The sequence below is a fragment of the Coturnix japonica genome, chromosome 2 (genome assembly GCF_054131305.1).
Source record: "Coturnix japonica strain WE chromosome 2, WE-NBRP24, whole genome shotgun sequence".
NCBI lineage: Eukaryota > Metazoa > Chordata > Aves > Galliformes > Phasianidae > Coturnix > Coturnix japonica.
This window is the reverse complement of record NC_140664.1, coordinates 87,738,704-87,756,402: the sequence shown is the minus strand read 5'-3', so window position 1 is coordinate 87,756,402 and position 17,699 is coordinate 87,738,704. Positions and strand designations below refer to the sequence as shown.

Sequence of the window (17,699 nt, the reverse complement as noted above, 5' to 3'; positions counted from 1 at the left end):
TTAGATGCACAACCATGATTCCTGCTGAAAGAGCTAGGCATTCCCAAAATAGGGAAATGGTCTGGCTTAAAAATCAGCCCTGGAAAAATGGTTGGTTTTCAGCCAGATCTGCTTGCTGAGCTTGCCTAAAGAATAATTGCAGGATGGGCATGAGGTGAAGAAAATAGAATTGCTTTTCTTTTACATAGTCGTGTCAGCATAGGCTATAAGTGACACATATCAGTCTGTATACGTGCCATCTAACTTCCCTGAAACAGACTGGCAGCACACAAGCAATACATTGAGAATGCAAACTCTCCAACTCTTCCCAGACATTGACTGGGAGAATGCAGATTGGCATGGGCTGGGCTCTATACTCATTTTAAGGCTTAAACATTGTGAATTACTAGTATCAATGTAGCACGTGAACTTTTTTTCCTTATCTTTATATGATATTACGTACACCTGGTTAGTCTTTAAGTAAATATTTTGCTTCTCTCAAAATTGATTATATTGTGTTTATAAAAATTGAGTTTTACTGGCTGTTTTAGTGTCCAGGTGTATGTGGCAGTGAAAACTGTTTATTTCTAGTATCTGTTGTGGTTTTTAGCCAAGTGGTTTTATTCCATGAAAGGTTCCTTTCTTTTTTTTCTGCTCTTAGGTAATGTAGTCTTTTGAAAAGCCTCTTCTGAAAGAACTTAATGAGCATCTGTTTAAAAGTTCACTTCTATTCACAGACCGTTGGTGTATTTGTGACAGATGGGGGCATGTTTACGTAAGCTGTATCAATAATTCCTCATTATATCAGCTTTAGATAATATGTCTAAATAGCTCCTTAACACAGCTTTGTTTGAGGTTCTCATTGTCACCTCAGTTCTCTTCCAAAGGTTTGCGATATATCTTTGCCATTTATCAGTTCTCCAACACATTGGAGGTTTTGAATGATAAGGCAGTACACCACAAGTTTCAGAGCAGTGGCTTTTCATATCAGTAACTTTTAGAGCTAGTGACTTCCTGTTGATATACGCACAAATATGCTGTAAGGAGACATCCACTAATGCTCCATACTGAAACAGTTCCTCAGACTCGCTGTCTATAAGTAATGACTGTGGAATTTTCCTCACCTGAATGAAAACCTGTGTAATTTTCTGTAAGTTATCTGCATTAGTGGTACTGTCACTCTGCCCCTTTAGCACATGTGCATCTCCTGTGACCGCACACACTGATGGTACAGACACAGGAGCTGCTTCTTTTGACTTTCTGTGTAACTTTCTGCAGCAATGAGAGAAAGTTCATTCAGTTTGTTACCTCATTCTGAGGCAAATATTGAAAACAGGTCTCGGGGAGTGTTGGACTTGAATTTAAAGATACAGACATTGCCATCTCTGTCTCATCAGACATAAGACCTAAATCAGTATTTGATACACCTGACTGCTTTTGCCCAAGAATGAGTTACCACTGATCCGTACCTCAGGGTGTGCATTGCCTTACATGCATTGATATCGTGCCTGCCTGTGTATCAAAGCCATTCTGAGATATTTGCATGGTGAGATGTTAAAAAGGTTCCATAGATTACGTGTAAAGTAGGAAGCAATCTTGGTTTTCAGATGACTGTAAGGCTTCAAAGTGTGAGCAGGGTCTTCAAAGATGTTTAAAATGAATTGGGTATATTGCACAAGCAAAACAACCTCACAGTCTAAAATAAGCTTTACTAAGATAGGGCTTCTGTTTTTAGAAGTCTCAATATGCATTTTGAAATCACCTTTGACATTTTTAATTATAAATCAAATTGTAGACTAGATTCTGCTTTTTTCCCCCTTTTTTGAGTTCTCTTTGCCATTTGTTTTAGCATCCTGTATTTCAATAAATAACAGAAGTATAAATACATTATCTCCATAATATTTATCTCATAAAGAAGAAATAAATTGTTTTGAAGACTAAGCTTATCTCAGTTTGTTTTCAATACTAATTGGTTACAATTCGTTACAAATTGCTGTTTTGTGCCACATGTCCACTTTACTTCAGACAATTTATGCAAATGATCTTGGCATCCCAGTGTCTTATTGGATTTTTTCTACATGAAGACAGTTTATTGGATTTGTTCTTCGTTCATGCAGATGTGGAGGCATTAAGTTTATCATCTATGCAGGGAATGTGAATATATAAATATTAATAGAAAAATAAAGCATACATGACTGCGTATATTTTGAATCCTGTGGTCAGTTTTGAACAAAAGCTGTTCATGACCTCAAACCTTACAAGAGAGATAACTGGAACAATGATAGAACACAATACAGTTCTGTTTACAAGTTCTGGCAGAAGCCTGTTTTCAGGTTGTGTCTCCCTTCATGCATGTCTTTATATGTTTGTAAGTCTGTGCCTTCTCTTCATTTGCTTCTAATCTGCAAATAACCTTTAGTAACATAAGTAATTGAAAATAGCCAGCTTGTTTGCTTATATGGCGTACCAAGTCCATACTTCTGAGGCAGAGCATGATCTGCTGTAAGACATTAAGACTCACTTTATATTCAGAACAGTGTTAACTTTGAGTCAGAAAACCAGAATCTCTCTTAGGCGGCTCATTTGAGGAATGTGTTCTGTGCTTCCTAGCACATCAGCACAAGAAAATATAATCACTAAAGGACACTGTGGTATGGATAATCTTTTTTTCTTTTTTTTTTTTTTTTTTTTTTTATTTCCCAATTAAATACCTACACAATACCCAGGCCTTATCAACCAATTTAAAATAAAGTGTATAGGTGTTGTTGCTCTCTTAGTATTTTTTTCATCCTACAGTTTCTCAGTGGATCCATTTTTTGCTTTGCCAGTTCTAAATTCTTTGTATCTTTGGAAGCCTGTGAAATCCATTTCATTTCAACTTCCCACACTGTCTTTGGCTGTGATCTCAACAGAGTACCCATGAATCATTCTGAGCTGTGATAGCAAATGTCCAATCACAAGGACTGTTGTCATGTTTTTATCTAAACACTTACTGGCTGCTAATAATAATGGCTAGTATTTTCAGGATTTTACATAAGATTGTGAACATAATCATATTCTCCTGATTAGTAATTCAGCCTTCATTAAAGCTGCAGGGTAGTGTTAAGCCACTGGACTACACTGAAATACTGACTTACATCACCTCCAAAGATGTAGGCCAGTGGAGTCTTTAATGAAGAAATAATCCATAGAATTTATCAAAAAGCCTTGAAATTATTGAAAAGGAGTTCAGAAGTACACAAAAAAATGAAACAAAATTTTCAAAAATACTAACATTTCAAGATTCTTATACATTTATATAATGAAAATTCAGGTACAACAAGAAGAGAAGGATGTAGCATTATATACATTTTTAAAGACAAGATCAGAAAACAACATGATGGGCCATTTTTATAAGTCTTCAAAACATTCCAATTTAAAAAATCTCATGTTATTCTAAAGCAGTAATGTTTTTGCTTTGTGGATACTAAAAGAAGATAGTTTGTCTCCTGAACAACAAAAGGTGTATCAATAGGCTGAATTTTCTTCTGCTACCCTTTATTTTTAACCAGACAGTTTGTACTGACATAAGTTAAAGATGGCAACAGTTAGGGTCTTCCTGTAAGGGAAATTCCTTTTAAATAAATTAGATATCATATTGCAGAACTGCACATTATTTCCATAACAGTGTTTGATTTGTAGAATGAATTTCTTCCAGAGCATGAGAATACATAAGGAAATCTTCCTTTGTTTCAATCACCCTGCATCTTTTGGCTTACTTTCTGTGCCTTTTTTTGTTTTTTCTTTTTTCTTTCGTGGTGGGGAGCATTTATAAATTCAATGAAATGTGTACCATATGGTGTGTGCTTGGGGGTTAACTTCTGTGGAATCTGGAATGGTACTTGAATGGCCAAATAATATCCTTGTAAAGGTGATGTACTGTGTTTATTTTGTCTCTTAAACCTGTACTCCAGCAGGACAAGATGCCGATTGTTTCTTTACCTCTGTGTCCTCTTGTAACAGAATGAATATTACTGTAGGTTAGACTTCCTGTGGAAGAACAAGTTCAAAAAAGAGCGGGAGGAGATTGAAACCATGGAGAACCTAAATCGGGTGCTTCTGGAGAATGTGCTTCCAGCCCACGTAGCTGAACACTTCTTGGCAAGAAACCTGAAGAATGAGGTCAGCCATCTCTGTATATTCTCTGTTCTGTACTAAGGCAGCATATAATAGAAATAGCAGTTAATGCTGAGTTGAACAGTAGATCCATACATTCAAATTATAGATTTACAGTCATTTTCTTTCCCACCTGTTTTCCTGAGCACTGAATCACCTTAGCACCTTGAAGTCAAAAATGTGAAACTGTTTTAAGTGGCAATACACTTTGCCTTGGGGCAGAGGAGGAAAACGGGGAGAAAATGAAAAGGATAATTGAATCCACAAGGATTTAAATGTGAAGCATATGTATTCAGATATATTTTTCTTTGTGATCAGAGTGGAGCTGCATCCAGGTTTTGAAATGGCTTATGGTGACTGGAGACTTTACTTATAGAAGTGAAAATTAATCTCTTCCATGAAACAGTGGCTATATTAATTCTGGAAAGAGGTGTTGAACACTGAAATAGCTATTTACTCACAGCTAATGAATCTAATCCAGGCATCAGAAACATCCACCTAAAGACTCTTGTTGACTTAAGTGGGAGTCAGATCTACTCCTAATGCTGCTTTGTAAATTTAATAAGGGAAAGAAGGATGAAAACAAAGACAAAAGAAAAAAAGCCTAACAGATTTAGAAGGAGTAATAATTTCTATATATCTTAAATGCAACAGTTTGAATTACTTGCACATAAAACAATTGTTCCAAAACAGACAGAAGAGGGGAGGAGATTTATTTTGATTTCCTGAATAGAGAAGGAAATTTTTCCTTTCACTGTGGTTTGCACTAAGCTACACTACTATAATGTAGTTCACATTGATACTTTAGTACTACCTGTAAACATTCATTTGGTAGCTAATGTTGAATGAAAACTGCTGTGGGGTTCCTTTGAATCCAGTGAAGATGTTGGCTGAAAGCCAATTTGGCTTGGCTCCAGCTTTCAGTTCAGGCATTAAACACAGCAAACCATCAGGGGATTGCTTTCTCATTTATGTGCTATTCCATCTCTGCTCCCCAGCAGAGCAACACCATCTGCTCACCCTTGTACTGGCAACTGGATTTATACTGTCACCCCTCAAGATACCTGGGTTGAAATGAGCCTCAGTAAATTTAGTGAAGATGAAAAACGGTAGTCTGCTGAACTCTCTGGTCTTTCATGTCAACTGAAATAAAAAGAAGTTGACGTGATTTTAGTGGCATCCCGTTTTAAAAAAAACCATGAGTTTGCTTTGTTTATCTTTAAGCACAGTTTTCAAAGAAGCAGGAACCTCACAAATCCTTGGAAATATTAAGGAATACAGACATAAGTCACGTCTTGTTTCAACATCTGTAAGGACATGTCAAAACTTAAAGGAGATTCAGTGTGGTTTTTTTTTAATGTCTGAACACCTAAAAATAGATGACAGATCAAATCTTGGTTTTATTTCCGTGGATGTTCAGGTAATGAATTGAAATATGCCTGCATCTTCCTCAGAGGCAAACACTCAATTTGGCTATATACACACTATACACACTAATACTAATACACACTATTTTCTATCTAATGGATGAACATTACTTGTGCCAGAATTTTTTGCTTGCTGTTGTATGAAGGAAAGGGAAGGCTAAGTATGCTGTTGAATGAAATGCAGCGGGAATGAAAGGGATGAAAAATGTGTGGATAAATGCTAACTGAGAGTAGTAAGACTGTACTTTCAAAAAAAAAAAAAACAACAAACATCTTTTCGTGATGTTGATGCTGATGTAGTAAAAGCAAAATTATTTCAAAGCACGTAAATGTAGTAAAAGTTTGTTTGCTTTATCAAACTCCAGAATTGGGTTTCTGCTTATTGACTGTATGCTGGATAGCAAATAAGGTACTTTTCAGTTGAGAGACAGAGGAACAAACACAAAACAAATAGCAGGAAGCGGGATTCTTCTGCAACTGGCTTCTTGCACCCTTCTTTTTTGTGCTGTGAGCATCCAGCTTCCCTATTACTAAGAAGCACTCAGAAAGCTTTTTTGCTGTGAGCTAACTTGAAAGCATGTTGCTGAGTTAAATACCTAGCAAGAGTAATACTGCTTCATTAGCTGCAGAATGGAGCCAGCAGAAATTGTGCCCCAGAGAAGCCAACTGCTGCAGCCTTCCATGAGGCATATGGAGTGGGGACCAGTTGGCCTCCTTCATCCTCAGAAGGTCTGCAGGCACTGGAGAAGATGCAACAGTTTGGAAAGCTGACCAGGAAAAATCAGATGTTGTAAGGGGTGGGGGGGAGGAAAAGAATTAATGGTAGAAGAGAGGGTGATTTTTTTTGTGTGTGCTGAAAGAAAGCCATTCCTTCCTGGAATTATATTGCATTTAATTTTCTGATTAAACATTTTGGAGAGTACTCTTTCATGAGAAATACTCATAGGAAAATTAAGACACCTGATTACCATAGCCTTTATTATTATGAATGATTGCAATAAACGAGTGGGGAACGTCTGCTTAAAATTGCCTGACATTTATTGTGACAGCTGCAATTACTGCTCATGGTTCTAAACAGTGCCATTTGTTGTTTCTATTCTGGTATTGTGCTACAAAGCATTACTAGGGATGGATGTTGCCTCCTTGTAGGAGAAGGAAGAGAAATAGGACGCTGTTGCTGTGCTTCATCATGACGCGTGTTCATGTACAACTTTGTCTACTAGTTTTTGAGGTGGAGGAAAGAGTGATAACTCTTCAGAGGAAAGGAAGATTTTTCTTTGTAACACTAGAACATGCAGTCCTTTCTTACAAGCTGTTTGTCCCATGCTGCACAGACAGCCAGCAGTGTACAGCACACTGACCCTTTCTGTGTCACAACAGCTTTTCTGTTCATATCTATGCTCCTGATTTTTTTTGGTTACTCATATCCTCTTCCTTATGATTATGCATCATGCAAGTTGCCATGATTTTTTCTGGGCTGCACCTGCTTTCTGGGAAGACAGCAAAGGCACATCCTAATCGCTAAAGCCATCTGGGCTCTGTGTTTACTGTCTGTAAGACACTTTTTCAGTGGCAAAGAAGGCAGGCATTGCCATCCATCGGCAATCCATTTACCTGCCCAGCCCAGGCAGTAGCTTTCAGCAGAAGTTCTAGAAGCAGCTGCACATTAACATATTATTCATCCATTCTGCTTTTGCCTGTAAATTTTAGGGCATATTTTGGTTCTGCAAACACCTTTTAAATACTTCCTAGTTATGTATTTTTCTTGTATTCCCATAAAATTAAGATTAAACTTTTTAATCTCCTAACCTCTTGTCTTTCATGTTGGTAAACAGCAACAGGCTACACATACATATATGTATATATACACACACTTTTTTTTTTTTTTTTTCCTTATTGAACCTGTAAATTTCCTATTTGTCTTCTGGTTCCTGAACGATGTGGTGGTAAGAAGAATCAGTTTTCTATCACTTGCACTTCATATACGTGTCCAGAGAAGGGCAACAAAGCTGGTGGAGGGGTCTGGAGCACAGATCTTACAAGGAGTGGCTGAGGGAGCTGGGATTGTTTAGTCTGGAGATGAGGAGGCTCATGGGAGACCTTGTCCCTCTCTACAACTCCCTGAAGAGTGGTTGTAGTAACTTGTACATCCCTTGTGACTAGGATGAGAAGGAATGGCCTCAAGTTGCACCAGGGAGATTCAGGTTGGATATTAGGAGCAATTTCTTCTCAGAAAGAATGGTGAGGCAGTGGCACAGCCTGCCCAGGGAGGTGTTGGAGTCGCCATCTCTGGAAGGGTTCAAGAGCCATGTGGACATGGCATGTAACTTAGTGAGCATGGTGAGGACTTGCTAACAGTTGAACTAGATGATCTCAGAGGTCTTTTCCAGTCTTTATGATTCTATGATACTATTCAGTAGTATGTGTTCCTTTATTGTATCCCTATGTAGATGGTTTCCTTTCTTTCTAAGGGTTCATTTCTATTACGTAACAGGGATGAATTCTTATGACATGAATTTGTATTCTCAGGTAAGTCATAGCATTCACTTCTATGTACTGTTTTAAATATGACACTGCTCCGCTATGGCCCCTGTGACAAACTTTTCAGAAACTTTATAGCCTGTGTCTATGAGCAATTCCTTCAGGTTTTACTTTCTTAGGATGCAAAATCAATGGGATTTGAGAAAGTAAATAAACCAGAAAACTGCTATCTAATGTTCATTTGGTAAAATCAAACAGCCTTATTCTATTAATTTACAGAAATGCTAAGATAATAGCATTGTGTATTAATGTTAGTGACAACAGTACTATTAATTTGGTTGGATTTAATTTACTAGATTTGTAAAGATGATAGGAATATGATTTTATTTATTTTATTTTTTTTTCTGTGAAAAAGTTCTATGATGATGGATATATGTGGTTTATTTTGTTAGGTCAAGTTTGAAAAGTATAAGTAATAACCCACATTCTGAATGTTAATTATCTACATTCTGATGTGGGTGTTCTCACATCTCCCTCTGCTCTTCTGTATATCATTGTGAATTTCTCCTTCCACTGCCAAGCCCTGTATTTGTTGTGCAATTTCTTCCCAGTTTTAAAAAACATCTGTGTAGCCTAGATTCATTTATCTACCACTGAAATCAAGATACTGGGAAGGCGACTTGAGGAAATGGAGGGGACAGTGAGATAAACCGCATCATGAAATCTCTGTGCCTATTCTGCTAAACTAGCCTAAGATGAGCACTCAGCGTGTCAGATTTTAAGTTTAGAATATATTTATATTTATAAGTAAACATTACTGTAGCTTCAGTGTAGACATGCCTGAGGTAACTTTGAAGAAGGTAGATGTGAACCAGAATGCAAAGGCTAAATATTTGAGTAGCAGGTCTGTAAATCTTGTTGTGCTGTTCCACTTCACTAATTTTGAGCTGGTTTGAGCTCCCATTCTGAGTGCAAACACTCAAGAGAGCAGCTGGTGTGCGCCACTTCAGTGTTACAGAGTCCTGGACCTGGGTTAATGTGGGAAGCTAGAGCAAAGAGAGCAAAGAGATGCTCAGGTTCCTCTGAAATGCTGTCAGAATCATCCTGTGCAGTTTCGGGCACTCCTTTTGAGTCCTTGTGACCTCCATAGACTATTTTTTTCCTATATCCGCAAGAGGGAAGCACTGTCTGAAGACTGTGCCCGTCTGGCAGTAAAATGACTTTCTAGATACACTTGTCCTATAATGTCAAGTGACATTAGGGGACACATAAGGCAACTGTGCTCTCAAGTGACATCTTTATCCAGGTGTATTGCTCAAATTCAGTTGATATCATTTAGCCAGAGGGCTCTCCTTTCCCCTGTTCTATTGTATGAATGAAATTGATATTTTTTAAAAATATGCACGAACAGCTGCAGGAGGAAATGCACAAATTAACCCAGTGTTTATGGAAATGGAACAAATAGATGACAGAGAAGTATTGCCAGGGTGCTGGTTCTTTTCAAAGGGCAAGATGCATGAGGAGTTTCAAGGACACTGTGATTACATAATCCTTATTGAATAAAAGGGGAGAATAGTTGTGTAGCAAACCATCTAGCTCCTCCAACTGCTCATGCTTCTGTCTGTCTCACACCTATTCGGGGCTAAGGCAGTCAACAGATTTTACCATTACCAGTTCAGCTATTTTTCAGTTAAGATCACGAACTTGGATTCACTGTGTTTGTGCACACCTACGTAGATTCACCATGTTCTTTAAAAAAGAAAAGAAATATACTACAAGCAAAACTGAAAAAAACAAAGTTTGGATAAATAAAAAGGGAAAAAAATATCTGATCCTTCTTGAAATCATGGAACATTCATCTTATTCACAAGAATATTGAAATTCATGCTCTACTCAAATACTTTTAACAGAATTTGGCTTTATACTAACTTAAAGCATCTCTTATTATTATTGAGGTTACCTTTGTAAAAAAGATTTCCATACTTTTTTTTATTAGTTTAACAAATAGTCCTTCTTTTCCTTTTTCAGGACGTAAATTTGTCCTGAAAGCAGAGATATTCTAATGATAGAGGGCATTGGAAACTGAAGGAAGGGATAAGGGGATTCATTTTTATCATCAGAGGTTTCCTGTGGAGCAGAGGTGCTCTCATTTCAGTGCTAACAATGCTATGGAGAATGTGACACATAAGTAAGTTTAAGTTCGAGTGACTTATTTATCTTGTTAAGCCCCTTGTTATGGAAAAGAAGGGACAATTATTTTGTCTTATTAGGCATCTTGTCATTTTTGATTAGGATCTTCAGGGTTGTGTCACATCATGCTTTTGTACTGCACTAGTGCTGAGATTTTGCTTCAATTTTCTAGGTCTTTCTAGTCATTAAAATGATACAGCTAATGATAAATTAGAGACTGTTTTGTAAAATATAGTCTCAGCCATGCAAGCCAAACCAAATTCTCTACTCATCTCAGAATTGATTCCTATCTAATAAATCAGTGAAAAATTTATGCTTACTGAGCAAATATTCAGGTGAAAAAAGGGGTAACTTTAGAATACTAAAAAATTTGTCAGCTATGTTGACTATGTTTAACAAGTCTGTATGCTGCTTAAACATCAATAAATGCCACTAAATGCAAAAAATACTTGAACACTGTTTTAAAAGTTTCCATTCATGGCATTACCTTCCTTTTCAGAACCGGGTCACTGCATATTATCAGATAACCTTATTTAGAGCTGGGTATAATGAGTTTTTTTTTCTCTTTTTCATTTTCTTTTGGACAGGATCTATATCATCAGTCATATGACTGTGTCTGTGTCATGTTTGCCTCTATTCCGGATTTCAAGGAATTTTACACAGAATCTGATGTAAATAAGGAAGGCTTGGAATGTCTCAGACTGCTAAATGAGATCATTGCTGACTTTGATGATGTATGTACTTCTAACAACAATCAACATATGGTTTCAATCTTAATAACCCAGGGTATGCAACAGTAAGCAAACATACTTGAAAAGGAGAGTGGAAGAGCTGTCAGAAAAGAACTGTTGTATGTCTGGTCGTGTAGAAATTGCTTCCAAGGAGTATTAAAGGAAAAAGAGATTTATGTGGAATAAATGAGCTATCGATCTGACATCATATTCAGGCGCTTTTTGGTCTATATAATGAGAATCCAATGCATGTATCTGACAGGGAAATTCTGCCCTTTATTTGCAGTTCACAAGGCACATTACACGCCATTTATTAACTGTAGTTCCCAAATACTAATGCCAAAGGTAAAGTGCCTAAGTTTGTGCCCTAAATTTTTACATCTTTGGAGAATCCAAAGGAGGGCTTTGAAGGTGCTGAAGGGTCTGTGAGCAAGATGTATGGGGAGTGGCTGAGGCTACTTAATTCAGCCCAGAGCAGTGGAGGCTGAGGGGAGGTCTCATGGTCGCTGCGGCTGCTCACAAGGGGAGTGGATGGGCAACACTGAGCTCTGTTCTTTTTAACAGTGTCAAGGCCTGAGGGATCAGCATGGAGCTGTGTCATGGGACGGTCAATTTTGAGATTAGGAGAAAGTTCTTCACTAGGAGGGAGGTTGGGCACTGGAACAGGCTCCCCCGGGCAGTGGTCACAGCCCCAAGCTGCAGGAGTTCAGGAAGTGCCTTGACAATGCTCTCAATCATATACTCTGATTTTTGGGTGGTCCTTTGTGGAGCCAGGAGTTGGACTTGATGATACTTGCAGGGTATTTCCAACTCAGGATATTGTATGATTCTATAACCTGCATTGTTTTGATTATATAACATGTTGATCAGTTGGTATATTGATGACTCATAGGAATGCATAGGTTTTAACATTCCACTCTCCAAGCTACAAGCAAGTGCAGACTGTATAGCTACAGATACACTGTGAAAAGTCATCTCAAAAGGTCTCACTGAGAACAGTATTTGTCTTTAAAAAAGTTGCTGCTGATAAAGATACCCAACGAAGGCGTTAAGAGTGTGTCATGATTCAGAGAACACAGTCTGGATTTGCAGTTCTGCAGCTGTGGAGGGAATTTTAGCAGCAAACCCATTTTGATAACTTTGGAATGTTCAAAACAACCTGGGTTATGAATTAAAATTCTTACCATCTCAACCAGAAGAGATACTTACTTTCAGAAAGCTACTAACATCTTAACCATTGGCTTGCGTAGTGATTTGGTTCCACTATCAAATGAGTGTAAAGTCTATTGATTTTTAAGAGCTATATGGACAGTAAGGTGAAGTTCAATCTCCCTAATAGAAATCTACTCCCTTTATGATAAAAAGGTATTTTAGGAGACATGATTTCCCCTTTTCTGGGAACTATCCCTTTATCTGTTCTTTTGTCCATCCTTAAGGCCATCCTGTATATATTTGTGAATCAAAGTACTGATGTTCTTGAATTCTGTTAGAGAAACAAGCACTTAGAACAACAATGCTGTTAATCTCAATAATGAAGAACTTATTCTTGTTTTCTAGTTATTGTCTAAGCCAAAGTTCAGTGGAGTTGAAAAGATAAAGACCATTGGAAGCACGTACATGGCAGCAACAGGATTGAGTGCTACACCCAACCAAGAACAGTATCAGGTACAGAAAATAAAAATCATGCTCAAGTAAAGCCTAAAATTCTGTTCATTAAACAGCAGCCTACATATAACACTGTGGCCTCAATTTTACTTCTTACTAAGTGTATGCTTTTGTTTAGAAGTCTCTGAATTATTTTTCTTCACACTGCATTTTTCAAATGTTGCCTCTGTATTTGTTAAGTGTAAATTTGGCTTTCTACTCTAAATGTAATACAGCATTTTATTGCTACATGCTACAGCAGAAGTAATTGAACTTAGAGTCTAAAGAAGAACATTGGAATCACTATTTTCCATTGAAAGTTGAGTGTGCGGGGTAGCCCTATTAACCATGCACTTAAAGAACCTTCAGGCTCAATGCTTAATGTAGATTCCTTTGTTTCTGATTTATTTAATATAGTAGGATTGGGAATTGTGTGCAGTCAGTAGAAATGAATTTCAGGGAAGCAATTCATAACTTTGAAGCAAAAGCTTTGCTTTTGCTGTGATCTTTAGATCACTGGTGAGCAACAGAGATGGCAGTAATGAATCAGTATGTTCCCTGATAAGGATTAATGTCTCCTGATAAGCTCATGTTCCTTCTAAAGAGAAGCAATTAACACCTGAACCATAGACCTTAATAATCTTGAGGACCAAAAAGAATAATTTCAAATTAGCCCTGACATTCATTACAGGGAGATGAAGATGATGAAAGAAATGCAAGACTGTAGACTGGAGAATACACAAAGGAGCTCTTAAACACCAGTAAATTTAGTGTGTGTGCTGCAAGAAATGTATTGTTTGAGTTATTTCTGCAAATTACAAATCGGGAGATCCAAGTCTTAGGATTCCTTTGGTGATTTAGTACACATGTTGAAATCCATCAAAACTTAGGTCTCTTCAGTCCGGATGCTGCAGGATCCACAGATATTGCTGTGCCTAGTGTGACAATGACTGACAGCAAGGCATATTGCTGAGCACAGTCCCCATTTCAGTTCAAGAACTCAGGGAAGACTAAGTGCCTAAAGACAGGGTCTGCATATGTCAGCTGGGTAGGAGACCATCTGTCTTAGCTAGGAGTGAACTCCAAAGGAAACAGACAGGCTTCATTCATCTAAACAACAGTTCTGGCAAAAGCTACTGTCCCACCCAGGCTGATGTATGTACCCTACGAATCATCTCACAAAGTTGTCATCTGTCCATCAACTCTGTCACTTTATCTCAAGGAAGACTCAGTCATTTCTCATAGAGATCTGTAAGTCTAACTCTTAAGAAATCATTCTCTTGTCAGAATCCTACCCGGGGCTGAGGGAGCCTGAAAATCAATTCCCTCTTTAGCCTAGGAGTACTCAAACCAGTGCTTAGAAATCAGGCTACACTGTCAGTATATGATAAAACATTAAGTCTATAGCCTTAGAAACTAACATGCACCCTGGAATAGCAAAATATTGAACAGGGAATGTGTTCCTCCTGCATTTTGTTCATTTTCAGGTCTATTTCATGTTCCCAGATATGCCTCCTTATCTATCTGCCAGATGAGATCAGCTGAGGAACTATTAAAACTGAATCTCATTGGAGCTTAAGCATTAACAAGAGAGCTGAAATGTGCAGCAATGAAAGGAAGGAGTCTCTGTGGGGCTGACCATAAACATCAATTATTATTAAGAGGCATAAAACAGACACTCAGAAAAAATTAATGTACAAATCCTAGGCACACATAGACAGTGAGTGCTGGTAGGACAGATAGCAACTAATCAGTTGCTTGACAGTCAAAAGAATACGTTCTGAATGTATCAACTCTATTCTGACTTATCATGTAAGTAAAATGCAACGTGGTCTATTGGCCATTGTTCAGTCGAAGTGTTGCTGGAAAGGGCATCATCTTATACATTAGTTTTCTGCTGCAGTCACCCTGGCTTTAGCATATCCCTGAGAGTTTAAGTGTTTTCATTTTCAGCATATTTTGGAAGTGTTCTCATGGGAACTAAAGCTACAGAAAATAATTTTATTCTGTTTGTTTGGCAATTTAGGAACCTGAACGACAGTATATGCACATAGGAACCATGGTGGAGTTTGCATTTGCCTTAGTGGCAAAACTGGATGTCATAAACAAACATTCTTTCAACGACTTCAAGTTACGAGTAGGTATGTATTACAGGAATTGAGAATATGGAGGAGGGGGAGAATGTAGCACGATGTTCAAGCAGACTAAAGCATTACTAGAACTGACCAACAGGGCAAAGGAAGTAGATAGCATCACCTTTACCCTGCTTAGAGGCAGTGTCAATGGCTTTGCCAAGTGAGCATAGCTGCTGTTGTGGCAAGAAGTGTTTCAAGACAGGAACTCAGAAGAAACAGTATTACTAAGTAAAGAACACTTGGAAAATGTTCTTTACTTGGACCCATGGGTCCAAAGGAGATACTAGACAGGGCTTTGCAAAAGTATATGAATGGCTTTGGAGGACATTATGTAAAAGGCACAAATGAGGCTGGAGTTTGAAATACTTTAGATGTACTAAACTCAAGCAAGCTTACAATAAAGCTTCATTCCTGCTGTTAAACACAGGAGGATATTTCACTTCTTTATTATTATTCTGTGTATATTGACAAATGGGAGCAAGGATGTCCAGCTACTAATATTAGGAGTATTATGTTCCAGCTTCTAATTGCTTCCCTTTGTGCTCCACAGTATTAATAAATACTATTAATTAATAAAAAACACATAAAACAAACAAACAAGAAAAAAAAAACCCACAAAACCCATAGTTGCAGGAAGTCATGCAAAGAATTATGAGATAAATGAATTCAGATCTGATCAAGAACCATATATTCCAAGATGCTTATTTCCTGATAGCAGTACATAGCAGTTTTACGGTGCAGTATGTAACTTGGAAAGTGTGAAATGAAAGCATTAAATAAATATTGGATACCTTCAAATCTCATAAACATGTCTGAAGTATCCAACAGTTATTCTCCTTTCTTGTTTTTCTTGCTGTGTTGCTTGCTTTTATTCTTGCTTGCTCTTACATTTATTGCACAGTGCCACCCACTGGCTGTGCTTGCTACTTTCTGACCTTAAATATTCCCACGTTCCTTTTTGTTTCATATTAGTTGCCATAGTTAAAAATGAGAAAGCACATCTGAAGTATGCCCCATTCTCAATATGTTCCAGAACTTGATGAGTTTAATAAACATGTAGAGATAGCATATTTTTGTACAGAATAAGAGTTCTGTTCTTGCCGTAGATAATGTTCCATACTTGCAAACATAGTTATGTCAACATACATACTGAATCTGCAAACTGATTACATCAGTGCTGACTCTTATCAAGTAGGGATTAAGAGGTGAAACTTTGAGGGGAAAGATGCTTCTGTAGCATTAAACACTAACAGAGTTTGGCTGAAAATCGTTTTTGTGTGTGTGTGTGTGTGTACCACAATGATGTCTCAGTGGGGATGAGTTAAGAAAATTTAAAGAAAGGGTAAAGTGCCTGATGGCTTTTGAGCAGTTTTTTGTGGTTGTTCTGCATTGTATTTTCTGGACTGCACACAAACTGTTTGTCTGTTTCTGAAGTGCTAGCCACCATGTAATCTCCTCCATGCATCATCTCTTCAGGAGCTTCGTCTGGTGAACCAAAAGTAATAAAAGCATAAAAGAAGGAGAAAAATCTCAATTGTCAAATCTTAAGAATCTTATGACAGGGTTGTTGTTCGGCGTTTTGTTTCATTGGTTGGATTAATCAATTTACTTATACATTTATTTTTGCTAAATGAGTCTAAAATAAACTCTAAGAAAACTTTGAAGGAATAATACATTTCAAATGGAGGGTTAAAAAAAAAAAAAAAAAAAAAAAAAAAAAAAAAAAAAGCAGCAGCAGCAAGGATTAAATCTTCAAAGGTCCATAGGTCCCAGACTGGCACTTTCACCACCTTAACACAGTAGCGGCACCACTGAGGTCAACTTCTCAGCACCATTTATGGTCGTGAAAGCACCTGATATCCATAGGAACTGCAACCACAGAAGTGCATCTTCCTCTGATGTAATCCCCACTTTAAGGACTTGAATGCAAACTGACATTTGTAAAAGCTCAGCCAGCATGCAACCCTAAGATTATAGCAGCTCACTTGGTGTCTTGGTTCTCAACCTTCGTTTGCTGTAAATGCCAGAATGTTCCTCATGCCATGAGATAAAGGTTGAACATATCAAAATTATTCAGGATAGAAAACTAAGTTAAGTTAAACTAAAGTTAGATAAACGTTTGACAATTCTATAACATTCTCTTGCCATAAGGGGTTGGTAAAACAATTGTGAACAGGCTATTAGTTGCTGTACCCGCTAATCAACAAGGACCAAATACTGGTGTGTCCACTGAGTTGATAATTTTCCAGGTGCACTACTTGTCATCATCTGGTCAATATTCTTTTATAACATAAAGTTCTTATGTTTTTCAGGTATTAACCATGGACCTGTAATAGCTGGAGTAATTGGAGCTCAAAAACCACAGTATGATATCTGGGGCAATACAGTAAATGTGGCCAGCAGGATGGACAGCACTGGTGTCTTAGATAAAATACAGGTAGTCTTGTTCTGTGCTGGTATTTATCTTAATAATGCTTAAAAATCATCATATGCTTGTACATCAGAGATGTTTGTATTTTCGGGGCTGAAGATGTCTACCATAAAAATGACCTTTCAGAAGAAATGGATCTCATTCAGGAACATAAAGAATGAAAACATACAGAAGAAAATGGGAAGAGAATCAAACCTTTATATTCACCCTACAGAGGAATACAGTGGAGGCAATTATGTGTTTCCTGGAAACATAGCACCAGTTTAAGAGGGGATTTGAGCAAAATAACATTTGTATTCTCTGAATTTCTAAACTCATGAAATATTGGCTACATTATTTGTGAAGATTATTGATCTTAATTATGTCCGTAACTACAGTATACCAAGTTAAATCCATGAAGCAGTGATGAAGTGTTATTTTGTTGAAACATGCAGATAAATAATCTTTATGGTTTGCTATCTGTATAGATAAGAGACAGACCTGTATAGAAAAGACCTTCATTTACTAATCTTCCAGAGACTTCATA

General features: G+C 37.4%; 1 protein-coding gene across 5 annotated transcripts in view; it reads left to right on the top strand.

Annotated features, from left to right (window-relative positions):
- The window catches only part of ADCY2 (adenylate cyclase 2), a 200,500-nt gene that overhangs the window by 179,992 nt on the left and 2,809 nt on the right, over positions 1-17,699 (top strand). The window contains exons 20-24 of one of the 5 annotated variants that reach the window (XR_014942851.1): positions 3,999-4,140; positions 10,820-10,966; positions 12,521-12,628; positions 14,634-14,748; positions 17,055-17,179. Coding sequence is in view for 3 of the 5 variants with exons in the window: in XM_015854447.3 (XP_015709933.2) it covers positions 3,982-4,140; positions 10,820-10,966; positions 12,521-12,628; positions 14,634-14,748; positions 17,055-17,179 (654 nt within the window). In the remaining 2 variants the exon portion in view is untranslated. Of the gene's footprint in view, positions 1-3,981; positions 4,141-10,819; positions 11,019-12,520; positions 12,629-14,633; positions 14,749-17,054; positions 17,180-17,699 lie in introns of those variants that run through there. The other 4 variants (XM_015854447.3, XR_014942852.1, XM_085537920.1 and 1 more) reach the window with 4 other exon arrangements.